The sequence below is a fragment of the Dreissena polymorpha genome, chromosome 13 (assembly GCF_020536995.1).
Source record: "Dreissena polymorpha isolate Duluth1 chromosome 13, UMN_Dpol_1.0, whole genome shotgun sequence".
NCBI classification, from domain to species: domain Eukaryota; kingdom Metazoa; phylum Mollusca; class Bivalvia; order Myida; family Dreissenidae; genus Dreissena; species Dreissena polymorpha.
In genome coordinates, this window is record NC_068367.1 from 65,337,886 (window position 1) to 65,363,022 (window position 25,137).

At 35.4% G+C, this 25,137-nt stretch overlaps 2 protein-coding genes across 7 annotated transcripts in view; one reads left to right on the forward strand and one right to left on the reverse strand.

The window, feature by feature from the left end:
• LOC127855261 (histone-arginine methyltransferase CARMER-like) overlaps nt 1-5,974 on the forward strand; it is a 54,771-nt gene extending 48,797 nt beyond the window's left edge. For both annotated transcript variants that reach the window (XM_052390709.1, XM_052390708.1), the window contains exon 13: nt 4,380-5,974. In XM_052390709.1, coding sequence (XP_052246669.1) covers nt 4,380-4,381 — 2 coding nt within the window. In that variant the 3' untranslated portion in view covers nt 4,382-5,974. The remainder of the gene's footprint in view (nt 1-4,379) is intronic.
• Nucleotides 5,975-14,799: 8,825 nt separating this feature from the next.
• Nucleotides 14,800-25,137, reverse strand: part of LOC127855258 (YTH domain-containing protein 1-like) — a 59,001-nt gene continuing 48,663 nt past the window's right edge. For 4 of the 5 annotated variants that reach the window (XM_052390702.1, XM_052390700.1, XM_052390701.1 and 1 more), the window contains exons 17-18: nt 19,470-19,520; nt 14,800-15,954 (exon numbers count right to left, since the gene is read on the reverse strand). In XM_052390702.1, coding sequence (XP_052246662.1) covers nt 15,799-15,954; nt 19,470-19,520 — 207 coding nt within the window. In that variant the 3' untranslated portion in view covers nt 14,800-15,798. The remainder of the gene's footprint in view (nt 15,955-19,469; nt 19,521-25,137) is intronic. The other variant, XM_052390703.1, reaches the window with a different exon arrangement.

The window sequence follows — 25,137 nt, forward strand, 5'->3', positions numbered from 1 at the left end:
TTATTTATATAAGTATCTTAACCATTGAAAGCCTTGCTTCGTGAAGCAATCATGTCAAGTTTCCTTAATTTAAATATTAATTAATATAATAATTGTTATAACTAAGACTTTAACCATTTTCGCTTATGTATACTATGTTTTAATTGTTCCCTAAATGATAGCTTAACATGTTATAATCAAATAACTTGTTCAAGCACAAGCACAAATTTATGGCTCCTTTTTGACCTCCTAAAAAACATGAATTCCTGAGAATTACTTGTGACATCCTTAATAGTTAGAACTTATTTTAGTCAAATGGGTGTCATACAGGTTAAGTTCAACTTTATTCAAACCACTAATGTTTGGTTGTATTTGAATTTTCGTAATGTAGACTGTTTTCATTAATAAACATTCAAGTTGCAGTAATAGACATTTAAGTTCCAGTTATAAACATTTAAGTTGCAGTGATATACATTTAAGTTGCAGTGATATACATTTAAGTTGCAGTGTTATACATTTAAGTTGCAGTGATATACATTTAAGTTGCAGTGATTTACATTTAAGTTGCAGTGATTTACACTCAAGTTGCTGTGATTTACATTCAAGTTGCTGTGATTTACATTCAAGTTGCTGTGATTTACATTCAAGTTGCTGTGATTTACATTCATGTTGCTGTGATTTACATTCAAGTTGCTGTGATTTACATTCAAGTTGCTGTGATTTACATTCATGTTGCTGTGATTTACATTCACGTTGCTGTGATTATCCCCACGCTTTTTGAAAAGCGTGGGGATATTGTGGTTATCTCCGCTGTCCGTCTGTCTGTCCGTCTGTCCGTCCTGGCCACTATCACCTCCTACACTATAAGCCCTACAACCTCGAAACTTACACACATGGTAGCTATGAGCATATGTGCGACCCTGCAATATTTGGAATTTTGATCTGACCCCTGGGTCAAAAGTTATGGGGATTGGGGCGGGGCCGGGTCAGAGATTTTCACTCATTTTTAGCTCGACTATTATATATGAAATATATATAGTGGAGCTTTCCTTATGAAATATATAACGCGTCGGCGTGAGCGTTAGCGTCTGCGTTAGCGTGCAAATGTTTAAGTTTTCGTACAACCCTTAATATTTTCTTTGTCCTTTGACATATTGCTTTCATATTTTGCATACTTGTTTACCAACATGACCCCAACCTATAAACAATAGCAGACAACTCTATCAAGCATTTTGTCATAATTATGGCCCCTTTTCCACTTAGAATATGCAGCAAATGTTAAAGTTTGCGTACTGCGCCAACTATTTTTAGCTCGACTATTATATATGACATATATATAGTTGAGCTATCCTGCTCACCCCGGTGTCTGCGTCTGCTTCTTCCTCTGCTTGCAAATGTTTAAGTTTTCGTACTACCCTAAATATTTTCTTAGTCCCTTGACATATTGCTTTCATATTTTGCATACTTGTTTACCAACATGACCCCAACCTATACACAATAGCAGACAACTCTATCAAGCATTTTGTCATAATCATGGCCCCTTTTCCACTTAGAATATGCTGCAAATGTTAAAGTTTTCGTACTACCCCATTTATTTTCATTGTCCCTTGAAATATTGCTTTTATATTTTGCATACTTGTCTACCAACATCACCCAAACCTATAAACAAGAGCAGACAACTCTATCAAGCATTTTGTCATAATTATGGCCCCTTTTCCACTTAGAATATGCTGCAAATGTTAAAGTTTTCGTACTACCCCATTTATTTTCATTGTCCCTTGAAATATTGCTTTTATATTTTGCATACTTGTTTACCAACATGATCCCAACCTATAAACAAAAGCAGACCACTGTATCAAGCATTTTGACATAATTATGGCCCCTTTTACACTTAGATAATTAAACCTTTTGCTTAAATTGCCATTACTTCTTTATTTATGATCACATTTTATTATTACTTTGACAAAACAACACTTACCTGAATACCACAATGGATTTCACCCAAACAATACCCCAAGCCCCTACCCAGAATCCCTCCCCCCAAACCTCCCCCCCTCCTAATTTTTTTTTTAAACATCATCTAACAAATTACCCCAACCCACATTATACCCCCCTCTCACCCCCCCCTACCCCCCCTCCAATTTTTTTTTTAATTCCTTTTTTCTTTTTGAAAGATCGTCTTATAAATGACCACACCCCACGTTATACCCCCTCTCAACCCCCCTCACACCCCCCTACCCCCCAATTTTTTTTTTTCCTTTTTTCTTTTTGAAAGATCGTCTAATAAATGACCACACCCCACATTATACCCCCTCTCAACCCCCCCGCACAAATTTTTTTTTCTCCTTTTTTTACTGAATATAACAATTTCCCTATGATGGCTTACGTTATACTGTCAAGCACTCGTATAGTCGATCGCGCTGTCCTGACAGCTCTTGTTTTATGTTATTTTACATTAACTTCTTCATTTCTGCACCGATTTACTTCAAATTGATACTGAATCAGGGTTCATACAGACCTTGAAAAGTGCTTGAATTTCAATGTTCTCCTTGAAAAGTGCTTATAAAGGCTGTTGAGTGCTTAAAAAGTGCTTATTTGCATATAAAAACTTTAAAATGCTTAAAAAGTGCTTATTTTGGGCTTCAAAAGTGCTTGAAAAACTCGCCAAGGGTAAAAATATATATTTTCATATCTTTTTCACGAGTCCGAAGTCGTAGTTTTTTCCACGATTTATGACGGTTCCGATCTGTTCATACTGGTAGATACTGGATCGGTATGGGTTGGTATGGGTTTTAGAACGTAAGGGAGGCAACTACTACTAATCTTCCGCAAATTGGTCATTATGCCATTACAGTTCTGACAAGTTGAAATATTCCAATTAATAAGCGCATTTTTCAGAAAGGGTTGCTTTTGAAGTACCCTTGGGTTGTTGACAATGCCCACTCTAAAGTCAAAGCATCTTGTAAAGTATGCAGAACAGATATAGAGATAGCTAGTATGGGGGAATCCGCGATGAAAAGCCACCAGAAAAGTGAACATTTAGAATACATATTCAATACAAATAACAGGTTTTTGTTTTTGTATGTGTAATGACTTCTGTCAATCATTATATCATAATGAAATAACTTACTTTTGATTAAATTTGAACAGTTGTTACTGTAGCAGGGTAGTGCAGACTGTTGTAAGTCACATAGAATGTTAAGCAAGAAGAGACCAATTAAGCGAAAATGTTGTTAGTATTGGACACAGAATAATATAGAGTTTTCAGTACGACAGACTAAAAAAGTGCTTGAATTTGGATTTTTTCCCTTAAAAAGTGCTTGAATTTCATTAAAGAAAATCTGTATGAACCCTGTGAATCTCTCTTATGACAATACGGTCAATCTCAACTATGCATGGCCCCATTACCAACCCTGGGGTGCCCCGCCCACATAGACCACACCCACCCAAAATTGCCTTTTACTATAATTTCTTCATTTCTACACCGATTCACTTCAAATTAATACTGAACTTCTCTTATGACAATATGGTCAATCTCAGCTATGCCTGGCCCCATTACCAACCCTGGGGCGCCCCACCCACATAAAATTGCCTTTTACTATAATTTCTTCATTTCTACACCGATTCACTTCCAATTGATACTGAACCTCTTATGAACTGAACCTCTCTTATGACAATACGGTTAATCTCAACTATGCATGGCCCCATTACCAACCCTGGGGCGCCCCGCCCACATAGGCCACGCACACCCAAAATTGCCTTTACTATAATTTCTTCATTTCTACACCCATTTACTTCAAATTGATACTGAATCTCTCTTTTGACAATACAGTCAATCTCAACTATGCATTTCCCCATTACCAACCCTGGGGCGCCCCGCCCACATAGGCCACGCCCACCCAAATTTGCCTTTTACTATAATTTCTTCATTTCTACACCCATTTACTTCAAATTGATACTGAACCTCTCTTATGACAATACGGTCAATCTCAACTATGTATGGCCCCATTACCAACCCTGGGGCGCCCTGCCCACCCAAAATCGCCTTTTACTATAATTTCTTCATTTCTACACCGATTCACTTCTAATTGATACTGAACTTCTCTTAAGACAATACAGTCAACCTCAACTATGCATGGCCCCATTACCAACCCTGGGGCGCTCCTGGGTCAAACATGCGGCGTGGGGATACGCGTCGGCCTCTGCCGAGCCATTTTTAGTTTACATTCAAGTTGCTGTGATTTACATTCAAGTTGCTGTGATTTACATTCAAGTTGCAGTTAATGAACATAAATATTGCAATAGTAAACATTCATTAAAGTTCCAGTGAGGAACGATTCTCCTAACAGATCTTAGATATAAAGATGATTCATAATGACATGTGTTTTGTCTATTTTCAGAACGTGATCACTGGTGGGATCACATCATACCCAATCAGCAGTCAGTTCATGATTGGTGACTATGTAACGCCTGGCAACCTTGTGACGTTAAGTAACCACGACAACAGCTGAGCTGCTGTAACTCAAAACTTTCAATTGTAAAACTATAATATGTGACATTTAAGTGTTGTGTATGTTTATAAGTATAGAACCAGTGTTCAACATTTGTTTTTTTCGAATTCCTGACAAAAAGTGTAAGTAAAGTTCCTGTTTTAGGGAACCGTGAAAACTATTGGCTACAATGCTTTGTGCAAAATTGACCTACCATTTGGGATTGAGTAAAAGGAGCTGGTGTATAATTTGCAGTGAGTGTTGATGGATTGCTTATTCTGTTAAAACATAGAACATGAATATTCGAGATGTACAGACTCTTTTCCTTCAAGCTGAATGAAAAAAAAAATGTGGTAAAGAGAACCAAAAAAGGAACTTTTATTTTTAGTGCTACCCAATGGGTCATGGCAATGCTTGTGGACATTTTAACTCATCTTAAAAAGTTATTAACATTGTAGTTAGATTATAAAAAACCACTAGAAGACATGCTTATTGCACATTTTTTGTGCTTTGTACAGTTTACCACTTGATGCCACTAGATTCAAAGACACAATTTATATATCAAAACAGCTTTCCAAACATTCTATTTAAATGGTTACCGGTAAATAAATTATGTTTAGGCTCAGTTCCGTGTTTGGCTCAGTATAACCTAGCAAGATCTCGGCAGTCTTTGCTTGTGACTTTGTGTGTATATATAGGTACATTTGCAGTAGGTACGCTCTATACATCATCCTACTGCATGACATTACTGTGAATCTTTGACAGTCCTACCTGCCAGTATGTTACAGTCCAATGGGATAGTGACCACTTCAGTTGTATACTGGAGTCTATTGGAGGACTGGTCTTGGTACAAAATGTTACATGACATTTTATGTCAGTGTTCAGGTGCCATACTTGTTATGATGGAATGCAGAGAACATTGTTGGTTATACATATGATGTGTTTATTTTCTTGCACTATGTGCAAATCGAGTACGGCAAAATACAACAATATGACTTTGAATTGAATATATATGTAAAATGTCATATAAACTTCACAATTGTATGTACTATAGGACATAGATTTGTGTTCTTTGGACATAATGTTTCTGTATAATTGAACTGCTTTTTAAGATGCATTTACTTCAGGAAGGCAAAGTATTTGTTATAATTACATTGTTAAAGAATTATTTACACTGTACTTTCCATGAAGAATGTGCAAGAGGAGCTCTTAATACTTGTAGAGTTTTAATAATGAAGTCTTTTACAATAGATCTTTTCTATAAAAATACAACAATGATTTGGAAAATGACTGATGAAACAATTAAAATGAAAAAAACATTTTGATTCCAAGGTATGAATTTTGCTGTTATGGTTAGATTTAACTTTGCTCTTTATAAATATTGATTGACAGCACCGACTTTAAACAGAATAAACATTTTATAACTAGTTTATTTGTCAATAGAACATGTATGTACAGAGGTGAAATGCTTTTAGTAAAAAAACATGCTACACGTACTGCTGGTAGACACAGCGTTGCTTTTCATTATTCCCTTCACAGAGCTCCAGATAAGGTTTTGTTAAATTCTTAAGGTTACTACCAGATTTTCAAAAAGAATTCTTAACTCTGAAATTGTATTCTTAACGTTACTACTTAGTTTTGGAAAATAATTCTTAACTGTTTTAAATTACCTAAAAATAAATAATAATGGTTATTTTCATGCAAAAAATCAAAATAAACATACTAGCAACTTTATTTATACAGTGTCTATTCAGTATTTTACAATTTTATTTTTCAAATACCTTCATATGCCCAAACTGTGCTTAGATTGCATGCCTTCAATGAATTTTTACATATTTCACAATTAAAACGGGTCTCCCCTTCACTCTTTTCAACGATTAGCAACAGGAATTGTCCCTTCCACTTGTTCAATGTTTGTTTTTTATGCCCCCCTTCGAAGAAGAGGGGGTATATTGCTTTGCTCATGTCCGTCAGTCGGTCGGTCGGTCGGTCCACCAGGTGGTTTCCGGATGATAACTCAAGAACGCTTGGGCCTAGGATCATGAAACTTCATAGGAACATTGATCATGACTCGCAGATGACCCCTATTGATTTTGAGGTCACTAGGTCAAAGGTCAAGGTGACCCGAAATAGTAAAATGGTTTCCTGATGATAACTCAAGAACGCTTATGCCTAGGATCATGAAACTTGAGAGGTAGATTGATCAGGACTCGCAGATGACCCCTATTGATTTTCAGGTCACAAGGTCAAGGTCACGGTGACCCGAAATAGTAAAATGGTTTCCGGATGATAACTCAAGAACGCTTATGCCTAGAATCATGAAACTTCATAGGTAGATTGATAATGACTGGCAGATGACCCCTATTGATTTTCAGGTCACTAGGTCAAAGGTCAAGGTCACGGCGACCCGAAATAGAAAAATGGTTTCCGGATGATAATTCAAGAACGCTTATGCCTAGGATCATGAAACTTGATAGGTAGATTGATAATGACTGGCAGATGACCCCTATTGATTTTCAGGTCACAAGGTCAGGTCACGGTGACCCGAAATAGTAAAATGGTTTCCGGAGGATGACTTATTAACGCTTATGCCTAGGATCATGAAACTTGATAGGTAGATTGATCATGACTCGCAGTTTACCCCTATTGATTTTCAGGTCACTATATCAAAGGTAAAGGTCACAGTGACCCGAAATAGTAAAATGGTTTCCGGATGATAACTCAAGAACGCTTCTGCCTAGGATCATGAAACTTCATAGGTACACTGATCATGACTCGCAGATGACCCCTATTGATTTTCAGGTCACTAGGTCAAAGGTCAAGGTCACGGTGACCCGAAATAGTAACATGGTTTCCGGATGATAACTGAAGAACGCTTATGCCTAGGATCATGAAACTTAATAGGTAGATTGATCAGGACTCGCAGATGACCCCTATTGATTTTCAGGTCACTAGGTCAAGGTCACACAATGGCTGTCACTACAACGTAGAGCCCATATGGGGGGCATGCATGTTTTACAAACAGCCCTTGTTTGTTTAAGTTCGGACCCGTCATGTCGCGTTTTTTTGTTAGCTTTTTAGCTCACCTGAGCGATAGCTCGAGGTGAGCTATTGTGATCACTCAGCGTCCGGCGTCCGTCCGGCCGTTTGTCTGTTAAAAAAAATTTGATCGCATAACCAAGATGGTCGCCATGACCATATATGGTAAAAACCTTAAAAAATCTTCTTGTCAGAAACCGCTCATCAGATTTTCAAAAAATTTCACAGGGATGACCTTTGAGGGCTCCCCTGAAAAAGTTGTTCAAAGAAATTTGATTCGTCAAAAAACATGGCCGCAGGAGCTCGTTGAACTTTGCATGTTTATTCGTTTTTGCCTATTTTGTGAAAACTTTCAAAAATCTTCCACATTTTTTGTCCGATCCTTTCCAAATTTGCACAGTGTCTTTATATCAATGAGGACACGAACCCTACAAAAAATGAACATTATTGGTCCATGAAGTACAGAATTACCTCCCCTTGAATTGAGAAAATGGTGTTTATGCAATGAAGTCCAAATTTTTCATCCAATTCTTTCCAAACTTTTAGGATTTAGCATGGTTCAAACAAGGGAAACAACTACGGTTTATGCATGTTCTTTTTATTACAGATTTGCCTCCCTTTAATTCATTCAAAATCTCATTTTACAGCAGAGATTCCAAATCTGACCTGTAAATGAGCCCCATATTTACTGCCAGTGCTAGGTTACCTTTTCCCATTTGATCATTCTTAAGTATTGGTCTTGTAATGCTGCTACTGCTTCTGCTACTGCTACTGCTACTGCTACTACTACTACTACTACTACTACTACTACTATACTACTACTACCTACACTACTACTACTACTACCTTACTACTACTTAACTTACTACACTACCACTACTACTACTACTAACTACTAACTACTACTACTACTACTACGACTACTTCTACTACCGACTACTACTACTAGTACTACTACTACCACCACCCCACCACCACCACCACCACGTCTACTATTACTACTTCTACTCACTACTGCCACTACTACTACTACTTTTACCACTACTACTACTACTACTACTACTACTACTACTACTACTACTACCACTACTACTAACTACTACTACTACTACTACTTCTACTACTACTTCTAGCTACTACTACCACTACTACTACTACTACTTCTACTACTACTACTTCTACTACTACTACTACTACTACTACTACTACTACTACTACTACAACTACTATTACTACTACTACTACTACTACTACTACTACTACTACTACCACTACTACTACTTCTACTACTACTACTACTACTACTACTACTACTACACCACCACCACCATCACCACCACTACCACCACCATTCACAGTGACAAAAAACGTATTCACACAATGGTTGCTACTACAACTTATAGCCCATATAGGGGGGCATGCATGTTTTACAAACAGCCCTTGTTTCTATGGGATTTTAACCACAACTGTTCATGTTTATCTCCGACACATATTTTTAGGTCACCTGTCATGAAGTGACACGGTGAGCTTGTGTGATGTCCGGTGTCCGTTGTGCGTGCCTGCGTTTGTCCGTCCGTCCGTCCGTCAACAATTTGTTTGTGTAGACAGTAGAGGTCACAGTTTGCATCCAATCTTGATGAAATTTGGTCAAAATGTTTATCTTGATAAATTCCAGTTTGGGATTGTATTTGGGTCATCTGGGGTCAAAAACAAGGTCACTAGGTCAAATAATAGAACAACCTTCTGTAGACAATAGAGGTCACAGTTTTCATCCAATCTTTATGAAATTTGGTCAGAATGTTTATCTTGATGAAATCTGGGTTGGGATTTTATTTGGGTCATCTGGGGTCAAAAACTAGGTCACTAGGTCAAATAATAGAAAAACCTTGTGTAGACATTAGAGATCACAGTTTTCATCCAACCTTTATAAAATTTGGTCAGAATTCTTGATGAAATCTGGGTGGGATTGTATTTGGGTCATCTGGGGTAAAAATCTAGTTCAAATAAATAGAAAAACCTTGTGTTGACAATAGAGGTCACAGTTTTCATCCAATATTTATGAACTGTGGTCAGAATGTTTATCTTGATGAAATCTGGATTGGGATTGTATTTGGGTCATCTAGAGTCAGGAACTAGGTCACTAGGTCAAATCATAGAAAAACATTGTGTAGACAATAGAGGTCATAGTTTTCATCTGATCTTAATGAGTCAGGTGAGCGATTCTGGGCCATCATGGCCCTCTTGTTTGACTGTGTCGGCAACTGAACATACAACATCGTATAAGATCTTTTCTATATTGTCTTTCTTAACATTCAACTTGCCTCACTTTGCGTACAATATGTTAAAAGCGTGTTTCTGCCCGCTTTACAGTTTTTTAGGACGCTCACTGGGCGCTGCCATTGTTTTTTGACAGATAGACTGTACATGCCGCTTTTATTGGAAAAAATGCGCTTTGTTAAACAAATCCGATAGCCATTCTATATAAGCAACGACAAGATCTTTTATACGCGACAAGATCTTTTATACGCGAAAAGAACTCAATAAAAATCGATACAAACTGATGTAAAAATAATATTCGTAACTTGATTTTGTAATTCTTAATGCTACAACAAAATTTTAAAATAAATACATAACGGTCTGAAAATAATTCATAATTACGAAAAAACGACCCTTATCTGGAGCTCTGCTACAACATCGCTTATACTGAATGTGTTAAATGCTTCCAATAAAAGCTTTGGAACATATGAAGAGGTTTGACAAAACAATTCAACGCACTTTCTCATCAAGGTTAACATTTGGTCTTTAAAGATCCTGCCATGCACACAAGTGTTGTAGCTCTTACATGACCACTTTTGCAATTGTGTTTCCTTTTGATTTCATCCTTAGTGTGACTTTGAAGGTCATCGTTAGGTTTTGGAAGCGGCCGTGTCTCGTTGAAGTCAAGTCTGTTAAAATTCCAAAATTGCATCGCTATAGCTTGGACAAGGTCTGTTAGATTATGAAGTACTGTATTTAATTGTATAGTAGTATATTTAGCTCGGCGCTTTCGGAGAAAACCAGAGGTATTTTCATAGCCAGCTCGTCGTGTCGTCCGATGTCCGCATCCTGCTAAAACCTAAACATTTTGTTAAGGTTTTGAACACTGGCTCTAAAATCAAATTGCTTCCACCTACAGCTTTGAAACTTCATATGTAAATGCACCTTGATGAGTTCTACACGTCACACCCATTTTTGGGTCGATAGGTCAAAGGTCAAGGTCACTGCGACTTTAAAAAAAAAAAAAAAAAAATCTGACAAGCTTTCATTTATTTAAAACTGCACCCGTAGCCGAGCATCGCACCTGTTATGCTGTGCTCTTGTTATATGTAATGGTAGTAACATCTACAACCTTTATGGTTGACCTATTGACTTTATTCCCTACATGACGGATTACAATGAATGCAATAAATACTTCCAATAACAGCTTAGGAACATATGAAGTGGTTGGAAAATACAATTCAACACTTTCTCATTAAGGTGAAAATTTGGTCTTTCAAAATCCTGCAATGCACATGGAAGTTGGAGCTCAGACGCACTCACTTTTACAATTGTGCTTGGTTTTGATTACAGCCTTGCTGTGACCTTAAAGTTTGACTGGAGGTTTTGGAAGCCACCATGTCTCTCTTAACAAGTTACCATTTGTTGTTAGAGAAAATTCCTCGATTGCATCCTGCAAGAAACCAAATATCCTCCAGGGCCCGAACATCGTCAAGTGTCCGAACATCGTCCTTTTTTCTAAGCTCGCGATTTAATCACGTGATTTTGTGCAGTGACATCACATACACTAAGTTATCATCACATTTGCCAACCAGGTCCATCAATTAACAACATGTCTGACAGTGAAGTCTCTTCTGATGAAAGTTATGATGAAAATGACCCCTGCTGTGTGTGTAAGCGACACCATCCAATAGAGCGAGCCCAAAGTGTGAGCTTGGTCTTTGTCAAATGGGTCCAATGTGATGGAATGAAAATGGGCATGCCCTGTAAACACTGGACACATTTAGGCTACTGTACTTCCCAAAAGGTTATCAGAAAAGATGTAAAATTTACTGCACACACTGTAAGGAAGAATAACTCATATGTTTGTTTTTGTGTTAAGTGTTTTAAATGTTAGGTTTTAAGTTGAAAATTTTTAACATTTGTACCCAATAAACACATATGGTAAGCTCCTTTGAAAATTGATTGGCCCGTTCAAGTCATGTGACGATGTTTGGACACTGCAAATGGCGGACATTTTGATTCATATGAGGGTGTTTCTAGGCAGATAACGGACATGTGTGCATGGATTTCAATCAAATAAACTTTAGATATACATGCTAAGAAGGGTTTTTTACCCAGGTAAGTGTACTTTTGTACAAATTGCCTTTGTTTATACAAGATATTACTTGACCTTATTCTTAAGGTGACGACGTTAGGGCCCGGGAGGATACATTAATTCAGTACTTAACAACCAACAAGATCCGTTTATTATAAAGAACTGTATTTATATATTTAACATATTTCATAGTCGTATGTTTTCTTGCGCTCTTTTTGGGCAGACCTATTGACTTACTTTACACAAAATTATGAGTGTGCATATGTTTATATAAATGTTGAGAAATTTAGAAAGCTTAGACTGACTTATGTTCAAGTGTATGTGGGCTCATTTTTGGTGAAACCTCATAGGAGTTGTGTCACACACTATTCTACAAAGTCAGACTCATGTAGGACATAAGGTCAGATTGTAAAACATCAGACAGATATGAGCCTTGCCCTGTGGGGACTGCACTGGCTCATCTGGGACGACACATTATGCACATTCAATAAACCCCCTTTTAACAGAGCACGGCTCAATATGCTTGTCTCCTGGCTCAATACGAGACCGTTTCATCGAAGTTCTTGTGTCTGACAGAACAAACATGGGTAAGATTTTGTCAGATGTTTCTTCAACACGTAGGTTTAAAAACTGATAACACAAAATGGAGGTTTCTATATTCAACAAGATGTGTTTGAGAAACACAATGTCCCCGTATATGATGCTGACCTTGTAGGATGACCTTGACCATTCACCACTCAAAATGTGCAGCTCCTTGAGATACACATGTATTTCAAATATAAAATTGCTAGCTTCAATATTGCAGAAGTGACATTACATGCGCAATTTTGACCCATATACTTGACCTTGAAGGATGACCTTGACCTTTCACCACTCAAAATGTGCAGCTCCATGAGATACACATGCATGCCAAATGTCAAGTTGCTATCTTCAATATTGCAAAAGTATTCATAAAATAAGCGATTTGGGCCACATATATTTGACCTCTGACCTTGAAGGATGACCTTGACCTTTCAGCATTCAAAATGTGCAGCTCCACGAGATACACATGCATTCCAAATATCAAGTTGCTATCTTCAATATTGCAAAAGTATTCATAAAATAAGCGATTTGGGCCACATATATTTGACCTCTGACCTTACAGGATGACCTTGACCATTCACCACTAAAAATGTGCAGCTCCATCAGATACACATGCATGCCAAATATCAAATTGCTATCTTCAATTTGGCAAAAGTATTCATAAAATGAGCGATTTTGGCCACATATATTTGACCTCTGACCTTGAAGGATGACCTTGACCTTGACCTTTCACCACTCAAAATGTGCAGCTTCATGAGATACACATGCATGCCAAATATGAAGTTGCTATCTTCAATATAGCAAAAGTTATTGCAGAACGTTAAAGTTGGCGCAAACAGACCAACGTACAGACCAACAGACCAACGTATTGACCAACAGACAAACAGACAGGGCAAAAACAATATGTCCCCCACTACTATAGTGGGGGACATAAAAATGCACACAAGTCAACAGAAGAATGCTTCCAAAAAACCTTGTACCAAACATTGCCGTTCTATAATTCCAACAAAACCTAGACAGATATACAGTATTTTCCATTTCAAAAGGTTAACTTGTGTTATTGTTACTGAAACTATAAGCACGACAAACATCAATGCTCCACATAAGTACATTTATTTTTTCGTTATAATTATGTACAGAATCATATGAATCTCAAGATTCACATCTAAAATTGTAGAAAATTGTGCACAACACATACAAAATGACAACTCATACATAACCAATACTTATCTTAATAAACAAACACGCACCCTACATAATCGAAATGTTATTTGAATGTACATTGGCAGTATCAAAATTTAATGAACGATAGATGGTAATGAAATGACCTTTTTAAGGTTTTAAATCGTACAAAGCGGAACTAATTTAAACACAAATAAACATCTAAAACTGGCTTAATGTTAATTTACTAATACCGAGTTAAAACACGTTGTTTGTGTTAATGCCAATTATGTAGTTCTGTTAAAGTACCCAATAAATAAAGATCCACATTCAGAAGTTCAAGTGTATACATAATGGATTGACAAGCTTTAAATTCTTAATGCCACTGCAATTGTATTAAAATATCAGTTTTAATACATTACAAATACACACATTTCAAATTGGTACAACTAAAATGCAAAAAAAGAAATGATATCTGATGGTAAAATGTATTTACTATTTACAAAAAAGGAAATAAAAATAAAACACTAACAATTCAGAACATGAGTAAAATATGAAAATTTGTAATAAAATACTCTAGGGAGTATAAACAAGTGCTACACACATAAAGAGCATTTCATAATAGAACTGATGCAACAGAAAATGCTTTGATACATAAAATGAAAAGGTGAACAAATAATTATGTAGGTGATAGCAAGTAGGTATTCAAAACTATTTACACATGTACACATTCTTCATTAGATTTTTGGAAATCCAAGAAAAAATATCAGGCTTTAGTTTGAGAATTCCTCAATCCAGATGCCTAGCCCAAAAATTCTCACATCTAGCACAAACGGCTTTAACTTTTAACCAATTGTCGATTGTATTCAAGATGCAAACAGAGACAACAAGAGTTGTCAGAGGACAGCGTGCTCGACTATTCGAGTGCTTGACATTATAACGTAAGCCATCATGGGGAAATTGTTCATATTCAATAATTTATAAGATGATCTTTCAAAAATAAAATAAGGAAAAAAAAATATTTATTTTTTTTTTTTGGGGGGGGGGTAGGGGGGTGAGAGGGGGGAATAATGTGGGGTGTGGTACAAAAATGTATTATTAGATGATGTTTAAAAAATATAATTGGGGGTGGGGGGCGGTTAGGGGGGTGAGAGGGGGGTATAATGTGGGGTGGGGTAATTTATTAGATGTATAAAAAAAAATGGGGGGGGGGGGGGAGGGATTCTGGGTAGGGGCGTGGGGTATTGTTTGGGTGGAATCCATTGTTGTATTGAGGTAATTGTTGTTTTGTCAAAGTAATAATAAAATGTAATAATAAATAAAGAAGTTATGGCAATTAAAGCAAAATGTTCAATTATCCAAGTGTAAAAGGGGCCATAATTATGTAAAAATGCTTGATACAGTGGTCTGCTCTTGTTTAAAGGTTGGGGTCATGTTGGTAAACAACTATGCAACATATAAAAGCAATATGTCAAAGGATATAGGAAATATTTGGGGTAGTACGCAAACTTTTACATAGATTTATCAATAATATGCATATTAATGTATAAGTATAAAAAGGGCAATAATTATTACAAAATGCTTGATAGAGTTGTCTGCTCTTGTTTAAAGGTTGGGGTGATGTTGGTAAACAAGTATGCAAAATATGACAGCAATATGTCAAGGGACAATGAAAATAAATGGGGTAGTACGAAAACTTTAACATTTGCTGCATATTCTAAGTGGAAAAGGGGCCATAATTATGACATAATTATGACAAAATGCTTGATAGAGTTTTCTGCTCTTGTTTATAGGTTGGGGTCATGTTGGTCAACAAGTATGAAAATATGAAATCAATATGTCAAGGGACAAAGAAAATATTTGGGGTAGTACGAAAACTTTAACATTTGCACGCTTACGCTAACGCAGACGCCGGGGTGGGTAGGGTAGCTCTACTATATATATTTCATATAGTTATAATAGTCGTGCTAAAAATGTGCAGCTTTTATGCATGACTAAATTACACATTATAGAGCCAGTATTTCAAACATTCAAAACATTTTTTAAAAGTCTGAAAAAAACAACAGAAATAAACAAAACAATGCACACATTGAATAACCTGTATAAAGCTTACAAATTGAGACCCAGCACATATCAAAATAAGAAACAATCGCTGACTACGTGATCGAGAACGCCTGACAAAGGACCGCAACATCATCTGCGTTCCCTGTGTCGTTCACGTGGTCTCTCCCGCTCCTCTCGTTCTCTGTCTCTATGGCGATGCTCCCGTTCACGGCTACGTTCATGTTCACGCGCACGTGGGGCGTGACCGGTTGTTCTACGCAGGAAATCCTCCACATCACGGTCATACTAAATAAAATATACTATATTATGAAGATATATTAAAATTTTACACAAATAAACACTTACTGAACATAGAGTAGAGAAATTCTATGATTTGATGTCTACTGAAAATGAAAGGTTAATACGAAACATTGCTATGTATATATATAACTCATTTAAAGAGAGAGATCAGTTGATGAACATGTACAGATAATAATGTTCATATTCTCATACACATATTGTATTGTTATGACCATAACCACATGCTGTGTATTATTATTATCAGGGGTGTGATTGAGGCAAAGTCAGAGGGGAGGAAAGTTCTGTCGACTGATTTTGACTACACGAATGGCGCGCATAACGCAATGACAAACCTGAAAACAGACATTAAAATAAACAACTTCTTGAACTTCATAACAATATTTCTTTATAAAAACCTGTTAAACTTCACATTTAACATACTGATGATGCAAAGTAAACAGTTAAGTAAGTATTTATTGTGATCAATAGCAGCAGTTTTTCAATGTATTGAATTGGACTAAATATAAACAAACACACTTGAGTGTTCTTCTTGTTTTAATGATGTATTAACTGAGTTAAATTAACATATTTAATTTGTTTACCTTTCAATATCTTGCATTTCACATTTTCACTCAGCTCAACGCTATTTCAGTTAACTGATAAGCGAGACAAACATAATAAAGCAGAATATGCATATGAATCTGATTATACACAGACCCACAGACATATAAATCAAATCATGTTTGTCTATTTCCATGTTCGAACGATACTCTTCTAAATTGTTTTACTTCGCGAGTAGACTAAACTCCTATTTGCAAACACTGGTTTCCGTGACACAAATTCAGTGGGCACATTTCACCAAATATGTGTTGCTTGTATCTAAAACGTAGTCTTTATTTTTTTGACAAACACATTTCATTATTCCTATCAGACTAGGTGATGTCAGTCGTTTATTCGATTGCTATTTGTCATTTCAATAATCTTAATTTTCTCTTCACAACAAATCAGCTGAGCGCATTTTAAGAAAACAATTTTAATTGGAAGATTGGGAAACGACAGCCAATTATATCGCTCGTTTTAAAAATGCTTAGGCAGAATCTACCAGTGTAAAATGCGGAGAGATTTCACAGGCCGCGGATATTTCGGGCAGCTTATGAAATACGTCCGCCTCATCGGTGGTAGCCCCTCTCCCCCACATTTTTATAAACAGATTTACACGAATCTCAGAAGTGACCTCCGGGACAACCCAATCCGCGGAAATCCGCGGATCTGCGGAAAAATCGCACCCCTGATTATGATGATGTATATATTGTGTTTGGGCCGGAGGCCTTATATGCAAATAAACTATTGATTGAGCACAATATTTTCCTTCTTCCCGTTTTTTTTAAGCCTCCAGTATCTTCATGCGAGACAAATATAGTGATTCCCCTTGCCCCTATTTGGTCTTAAATGTTTTCAGTCAGTGACAGGTGCAGTTGATTTTACCATTTCATTTTGCATCAACATTGCTTGCTGCAAATCTTTGCATCGTTATGACCTTGACCTTATTTTAACAAGAGATGTGTTTGTCAGAAAAACAATGCCCCCTATTGCGCCGCTTTAAAGCCATAAATTTGACCTTTGACCTTTAAGGATGATATTGACCTTTTACCACTCAAAATGTGCAACCCCGTGAGATACACATGCATACCAAATATCAAGTTGCTATCTTCAATATTCAAAAAGTTATGACCAAACTTTAACATAAGTTTAAGTTTTAGGAAAGAACAAGATGTGTTTGTGAAACACAATGTCCCCCTATATGATGTTTGACCTTGTAGGATGACCTTGACCTTGTGAAGGATGACCTTGACCTTGACATTTCACCACTCAAAATGTGCAGCTCCATGAGATACACATGCATGCCAAATATCAAGTTGCTATCTTCAATATTGCAAAAGTATTCATAAAATAAGCGATTTGGGCCACATATATTTGACCTCTGACCTTGAAGGATGACCTTGACCTTTCACCACACAAAATGTGCAGCTCCATGAGATGCACATGCATGCCAAATATCAAGATGCTATCTTCAATATTGCAAAAGTATTAATAAAATAAGCGATTTGGGCCACATATATTTGACCTCTGACCTTGAAGGATAAACCTTGACCTTTCACCACTCAAAATGTGCAGCTCCATGAGATACACATGCATGCCAAATCTCAAGTTGCTATCTTCAATATTGCAAAAGTATTCATAAAATAAGCGATTTTGGTCACATATATTTGACCTCTGACCTTGAAGGACGACCTTGACCTTGACCTTTCACCACTCAAAATGTGCAGCTTCATGAGATACACATGCATGCCAAATATCAAGTTGCTATGTTTAATATTTCAAAAGTTATTGCAAAACTTAACTATATTAAAGTTTTAAATATTCGACCTTTGATCTTGAAGGATGACCTTGACCTTTCACCACTCAAAATGTGCAACTCCATGAGATACACATGCATGCCAAATATAAAGTTGCTATGTTCAATATTTCAAAAGTTATTGCAAAACTTTACTCTATTAAATTTTTAAATTTTTGACCTTTGACCTTGAAGGATGACCTTGACCTTTCACAGCTCAAAATGTGCAGTTCCATGAGATACACATGCATGCCAAATATCAAGTTGCTATGTTCAATATTTCAAAAGTTATTGCAAAACTTTACTATATTAAAGTTTTTTATTTTTGACCTTTGACCTTGAAGGATGACCTTTCACCACTCAAAATGTGCAGCTCCATGAGATACACATGCATGCCAAATATCAAGTTGCTATGTTCAATATTTCAAAAGTTATTGCAAAATTTACTTTAAGGTTAAAGTTTTGGGACAGAATGACAGACAGACAGGCCAAAAACAATATACCCCTGATCTATTTATCCGGGGTCATAAAAAGTAATCAAACTTCAACCAAGGTTAAAGTTTTGGGACACACACAATGACAGACAGACAGGCCCAAAACAATATACCCCGATCTTTCGATCCGGGGGCATACAAATTCAAATTATTGATAGTTGACAGGTAAAAAGATGTAACAGTTCTTGTCTGGTACAAAAACTGCTTGCTAGAAATTTAGATACTAGCACAGTTGTTTTAATGACCATTCTCTATCCTCCTTGTATCATCGAACCTTTACTTTTACCTCCTCTTGGAAATGGGCTATTGAGCACTAACTAGGGGAAATTATGTTGTCACTGATTCTGGTTGTTCAAGCCATATATTTGACCTTTGACCTTGAAGGCTGACCTTGACCTTTCACCACTCAAAATGTGCAGCTCCATGAGATACACATGCATGCCAAATATCAAATTGCTATCTTTAATAATGCAAAAGTTCTAGCAAAACTTTAACCAAGGTTAAAGTTTTGGGACAAACACAATGAACGAATGAATAAATGACAGACAAACAGGCCAAAAACTATATGCCCCCGATCTTTCGATCTGGGGGCATAAAAACACAAGACATCAACTGTATCTAGTTTTACATACATCGCCTGACGGTCTGAAGCGGCTGGAATATTTCTCATATGCATCACGACTCTGAAACAGAGATCAATGAAAACATAAAACACTACTATCTGTAAGAAAGATAGTTCACATTTGAACAAGGTCATGGACTGAAATATATTTCCTCGAAAAAAATGGACCCCACATCTGGTAAGTTTCGTGAAGATTTAGTGAAAAGTAATAGAATTAAGAGAACTGAAATGCCTAATGTATCCATTTTTTTTTTAACAAAGTGCAATAACACCTTAGTGCCTGGCGCTTTTTGGTAGGTTATCAAACTTGCAAATCCATCAATAAACATTTCTACAAAATTTGTTGAAGATTCAATGAAATAATTTTGAGTAAGAGAAAAATGGCAAATTTAGCATTTTGTGTACAAACAAAGGGCAATAACTTTGAAGTGTCCGCTGCAATATTGGCTGGTTATCAAAGTTGGCCTCCATTTTTTTTTTTTATTCAATATCATACATACAATGTAAACATGTGTATGATCATACAACATAGTGATTGTACAAAGCAATATAGTTCAGACATGTTATACAAGATATGCTAATATATATTGTTTTTTAGAGAGAAAAGAAAAGAACAACAGAGGAATAGTTATGAAATATGATGAATTGTATAAAGTTGAAAGAAAACATACTGGACTTGTGTGTTTTGTTGTATATTCACAATGATCTTGTCTGATTGAAAAAAATAAGAATAAAAAAAATAAACAAAACTATTTTAGAGAGATAAACTAACATTAGAGTGAAATGTATATAAGTGGACAAAACATTATGAGAATTTAATCCGATTCCATTTTTGTTCAAAGATGTGTAATGTGTCATTACTGAGGGCTATTTCTTTTTGATCTGAATTTTTAGTTTAAGACTATGGACAAAACAATTAAAATTTGGTACTTGTTTTTTGTACTTCATGTTTAAGATAAAATATTTCATCAATATAACCATAAAATTCACAATATTATTACAGTCTATTGATTTCAATGAGTTAATTCCGAAACTTACATTTAAGAAAGATAGTTTAACGTTGAAAATGATGTTGTTCAAGAAAAGATATTAATTGATTCCAAATAGGCTGGATGTGTTTGCACTCCCAAAAAAGATGTTCTATAGTTTCAATGTTTTCACTGCAGAAGTCACACAGATTTGAGTTAGATAATTTACATTTAAAGAGATATTTATTTGTAGCTATAATTCTATGGATGCATTTATATTGAAAATTTCTCAGTTTGCTTTCAATAGTTGCTTTATATGGCATGGTAAATATGTGTTTCCAATTAAGTTCATTTTCTCCAAAAAGGACTTGCCATTTATTTTGGATTTTGGAGTTTTCTGTACGGTTTTTAATTTGTAGTGTGTAAAATATTTTATTTGTTTTGTTTTTTCTTCTAAGTATGTTTTCTACAAATGTTGTTTGAGTACATGGTGTATTATTTGTATTGGTTTCAGATTTAATATGTATGGGTATGCTTTTGATTAGTGTGTAGTACTTCAAAAAATTATTTGAAAGTATTCCGTATACGTAGCATATATTATCAAAAGAGTAGAAATCCTTAATTCTGTAGTCATATAATTGGTCGACATATTTAATGCTTCGTTCAAACCAGTCTTAATAGAAAAACGTCTTATTGTTTGAAGTTATGTCTTTATTGTTCCATATAATTGTTTTACTGCTGGTTTGGGTCTCTAAGTTATGAGTGACATCACTCCACGCTGATAGAACATCAGACAGAAATATGTTTTCGTTTGCAATTTCATGTAAGATAGTATTGCTGATGTTACATTCAAAGAGTAAGGAGTCACCATATTTTTTTAGGATTTTCTGGTAGAATAATTTCCATTTACTCGTATTGGTATTATCTAGGTATCGTTTAACCCAGCTGCATTTGATTGCATTCAAGAATGAGTCAATGTTCGTTAATTGGATACCTCCATTTTCTACAGATTGAATTAACTGAGTTCTTTTTATTTTATCAGGCTTACCGCCCCATATGAAATTGAATATTGCTGATTTTATATGGTTAATAACATCACTTGGTGGATTTGGGAGAACTGTTAATACATATATTAATTTAGGAAGTGCAAACGTTTTCAATACTGTGTTTTTTCCGATTAGTGTAAGTTTACGATGATGCCATAATTTTAAGCAGTTTTTAAAATTCTGTAATTTAGGTATTATGTTTTTAAGAACTGTATCCTTTTCATTATTTGTGAATATAATGCCTAATGTTGTGGCTTCATCGGATGTCCAATTAAATTTCATTTCTTTTTTATATTGAACATAACTTTGTTTTAATTTACCTACTCGTAGCACAGTACATTTACTTTTGTTTAGTTTAAGACCCGATGTCATTCCGTAAAGGGCTAGCGACTCTATTAGGTTATGGAAAGAATCGTAATTGTTATTTAAAAAATAAGTTGCATCGTCAGCAAATAGGGATTGTTTGATTTCTTCGTCAGGTTCTAGTGATATGCCTTTTATGTGTTCATTTGATTGGATGTGATGTGATAGATACTCGATGCAAATAATAACAAGATGTGTTTGTGAAACACAATGTCCCCCTATATATGACCTTGACCTTGTGAAGGATGACCTTGACCTTGTGAAGGATGACCTTGACCATTCACCACTCAAAATGTGCAGCTCCATGAGATACACATGCATGCCAAATATCAAGTTGCTATCTTCAATATTGCAAAAGTATTAATAAAATAAGCGATTTGGGCCACATATATTTGACCTCTGACCTTGAAGGATGACCTTGAACTTGACCTTTCACCACTCAAACTGTGCAGCTCCATGAGATACACATGCATGCCAAATATCAAGTTGCTATCTTCAATATTGCAAAAGTATTCATAATTAAGCGATTTGGGCCACATATATTTGACCTCTGCCCTTGAAGGATGACCTTGACCTTGACCTTTCAACACTCAAAATGTGCAGCTCCATAAGATACACATGCATGCCAAATATCAAGTTGCTATCTTCAATATTGCAAAAGTATTCATAAAATAAGCAATTTGGGCCACATATATTTGACCTCTGACCTTGAAGGATGACCTTGACCTTTCAACACTCAAAATGTGCAGCTCCATAAGATACACATGCATGCCAAATATCAAGTTGCTATCTTCAATATTGCAAAAGTATTCATAAAATGAGCGATTTTGGCCACATATATTTGACCTCTGACCTTGAAGGATGACCTTGACCTTTCACCACTCAAAATGTGCAGCTTCATAAGATACGCATGCATGCCAAATATGAAGTTGCTATCCTCAATATAGCAAAAGTTATTGCAAAATGTTAAAGTTGGCGCAAACAGACCAACAGACCAACAGACAGGGCAAAAACAATATGTCCCCCACTACTATAGTGGGGGACATAAAAAGCGATGATGAGAGTGGACATCCTTGTCGAACCCCTCGTTCAATGTTAAAACTGTTTGAAAAGAAGCCATTGTTGATGATTATACTGTTAATATCGGTATAGAATAGTTTGACCCATTGAATGAGACTTTCACCAAAGTTCATATTTTCTAAGCAAGAGAACATAAATGAATGATCAAGCGAATCGAATGCCTTTTCAAAGTCTGCAAAGAATATTAGACCAGGATTATTTGAATTGTTGAAATAGTTTATGCATTCAAGACGAACGTTTTCACCAATTTAACGTCCTTTTATGAAACCAGATTGAGATTTTGAAATGATTGATGGTAATATTTTTTAAATTCTGTTTGCTATACTTTTAGTTGCAATTTTATAATCATTGTTTAGTAAACTAATCGGGCGCCAGTTTGATAAGGATAAGTTTTTTCCAGGTTTTGGAATAAGTGATATAATACCTTGTTTTTGTAGCGTAGTTAAGTTTTCGTTGTTAAATGAATAGTTAAGTGAATTAATTAGATGTGTTTTTATATCATTCCAGAATATTTTATAAAATTCGATTGTGATGCCATCAGATCCTGGGCTTTTGTTATTTTGCATTTCTTTTAGGGCTAATCCACATTCATATTCATTAAGCAATCCGTCACACAGTTCTTTTTCTTCCTGGTTTAAAGCGTGATGTGTATTTTTAAAAAGAGTGTTATTTTCAACATTTTTTCGTTTATAGAGGGTTTCGAAAAACAAACGTTGTTCTTCTAGTATTTGAGTTCTGTTTGTTATATCTTTGCCATTGACTACTAATTTGTGTACAGTTTTTTGTTCACTTCTACGTTTTTCAATGTTTGCGAAATATTTTGTATTCTTTACATTGTGTTCAACATGCTGTGTCCGCGCTCTTAGTATTATTCCATTGAGATGTGTATGATAGATTCCATCTAATATTTGTTTTTTTAATGTTATTTCATTTTCAATGTCGGTGGTGTCATTTGTGTTTGTTTGATGCAATTGTTTTTCAAGTGTTTCAATGGTTTTGATGGTTTCAGTTTCAAGTTTGTGTGTTTCTTTTTGTTTAAATGATGTGTATCTAATTGTTGTGTTACGTATATTTCCTTTAATTACTTCCCATAAGGTGTTTGGGTTTGCATCTTTATTATTTTGAACTGTATTTAATATTTCCTGTTTTATTTGTGTTTGATATTGTGTATCTAATAAGATGCTGTTGTTAATTTTAAAGTATCCTGGGCCTCTTTCAGGTTGTATGTTGTGCAGTTTAAGTTCAACTAGAGAGTGGTCAGTAATAAATCCTGGTTTTATTTTACATGTGTCAATAATGTTGCAAAGAGATTCAGATATTAAAAAATAGTCTAATCTACAAAATATTGTTGATTTTGTGTTTGAGTGCCAGGTGAATTTGCTCTCGTTTGGATAAACTGTACGCCAGATATCTATCATATTGTAGTTTTCAATAATGTTATTTAAAATGTTTCTATTTTTAATATGAGTATAAAGGTTTCCATTCTTTTTATCTATTAATGGGTTCAGGACAGTATTGAAGTCACCACCGATTATAATATTTTTATCTTGGTTATTTATTATAAAGGATTGAAATGTTTCGTAAAATGTGGAATCGTCTGTGTTATGGCCGTAGACGTTGATTAATGTTATATGTGTTTCGTGTATTTTGATATCTATACTTGCTTGTCTGCCAATTATTATTTCCTTAAAGTTATCGACTGTGACCCCTATATTATTTTTTATCAGAAAGGCAATGCCTTGTTTATTAGTATGTTCTCCACTGAGATAGATTTCTCCGTCCCATTCATCTTTTAAGGTTTGTGCTAAAGTAGGTGTCAAATGACATTCTTGTAAAAGGCATATACTATTTTTTTTTTCGTCTAACCATTTGAAGATTTTTATTCGTTTGTCTTTATTGTTTAATCCTTTAACATTTAAAGTACATAATTTAATCATTTAAGTAGGTGGAGGGTGGTGTGATTCGTAATTTGTATGTGCTTGTCCAGTAAGTTTTTATTTTAAAATGTGTCCAGTTGGTTTCTCTTATAGGACATAAGATGTCCATACATACAAACAAAAATAGGAAACAAAAATTAGGAATATAAAAAGATAAATATTCCATAGACTTGAAGAAGTAAAAAGAGATAATGACACAAGAAGTTGGCCTCCATGATGTCAACAAATATTTCCAGAAAAGATTCGCTTTAGGATTTTCTAGTACCAGAGTGGAAACAATCGAA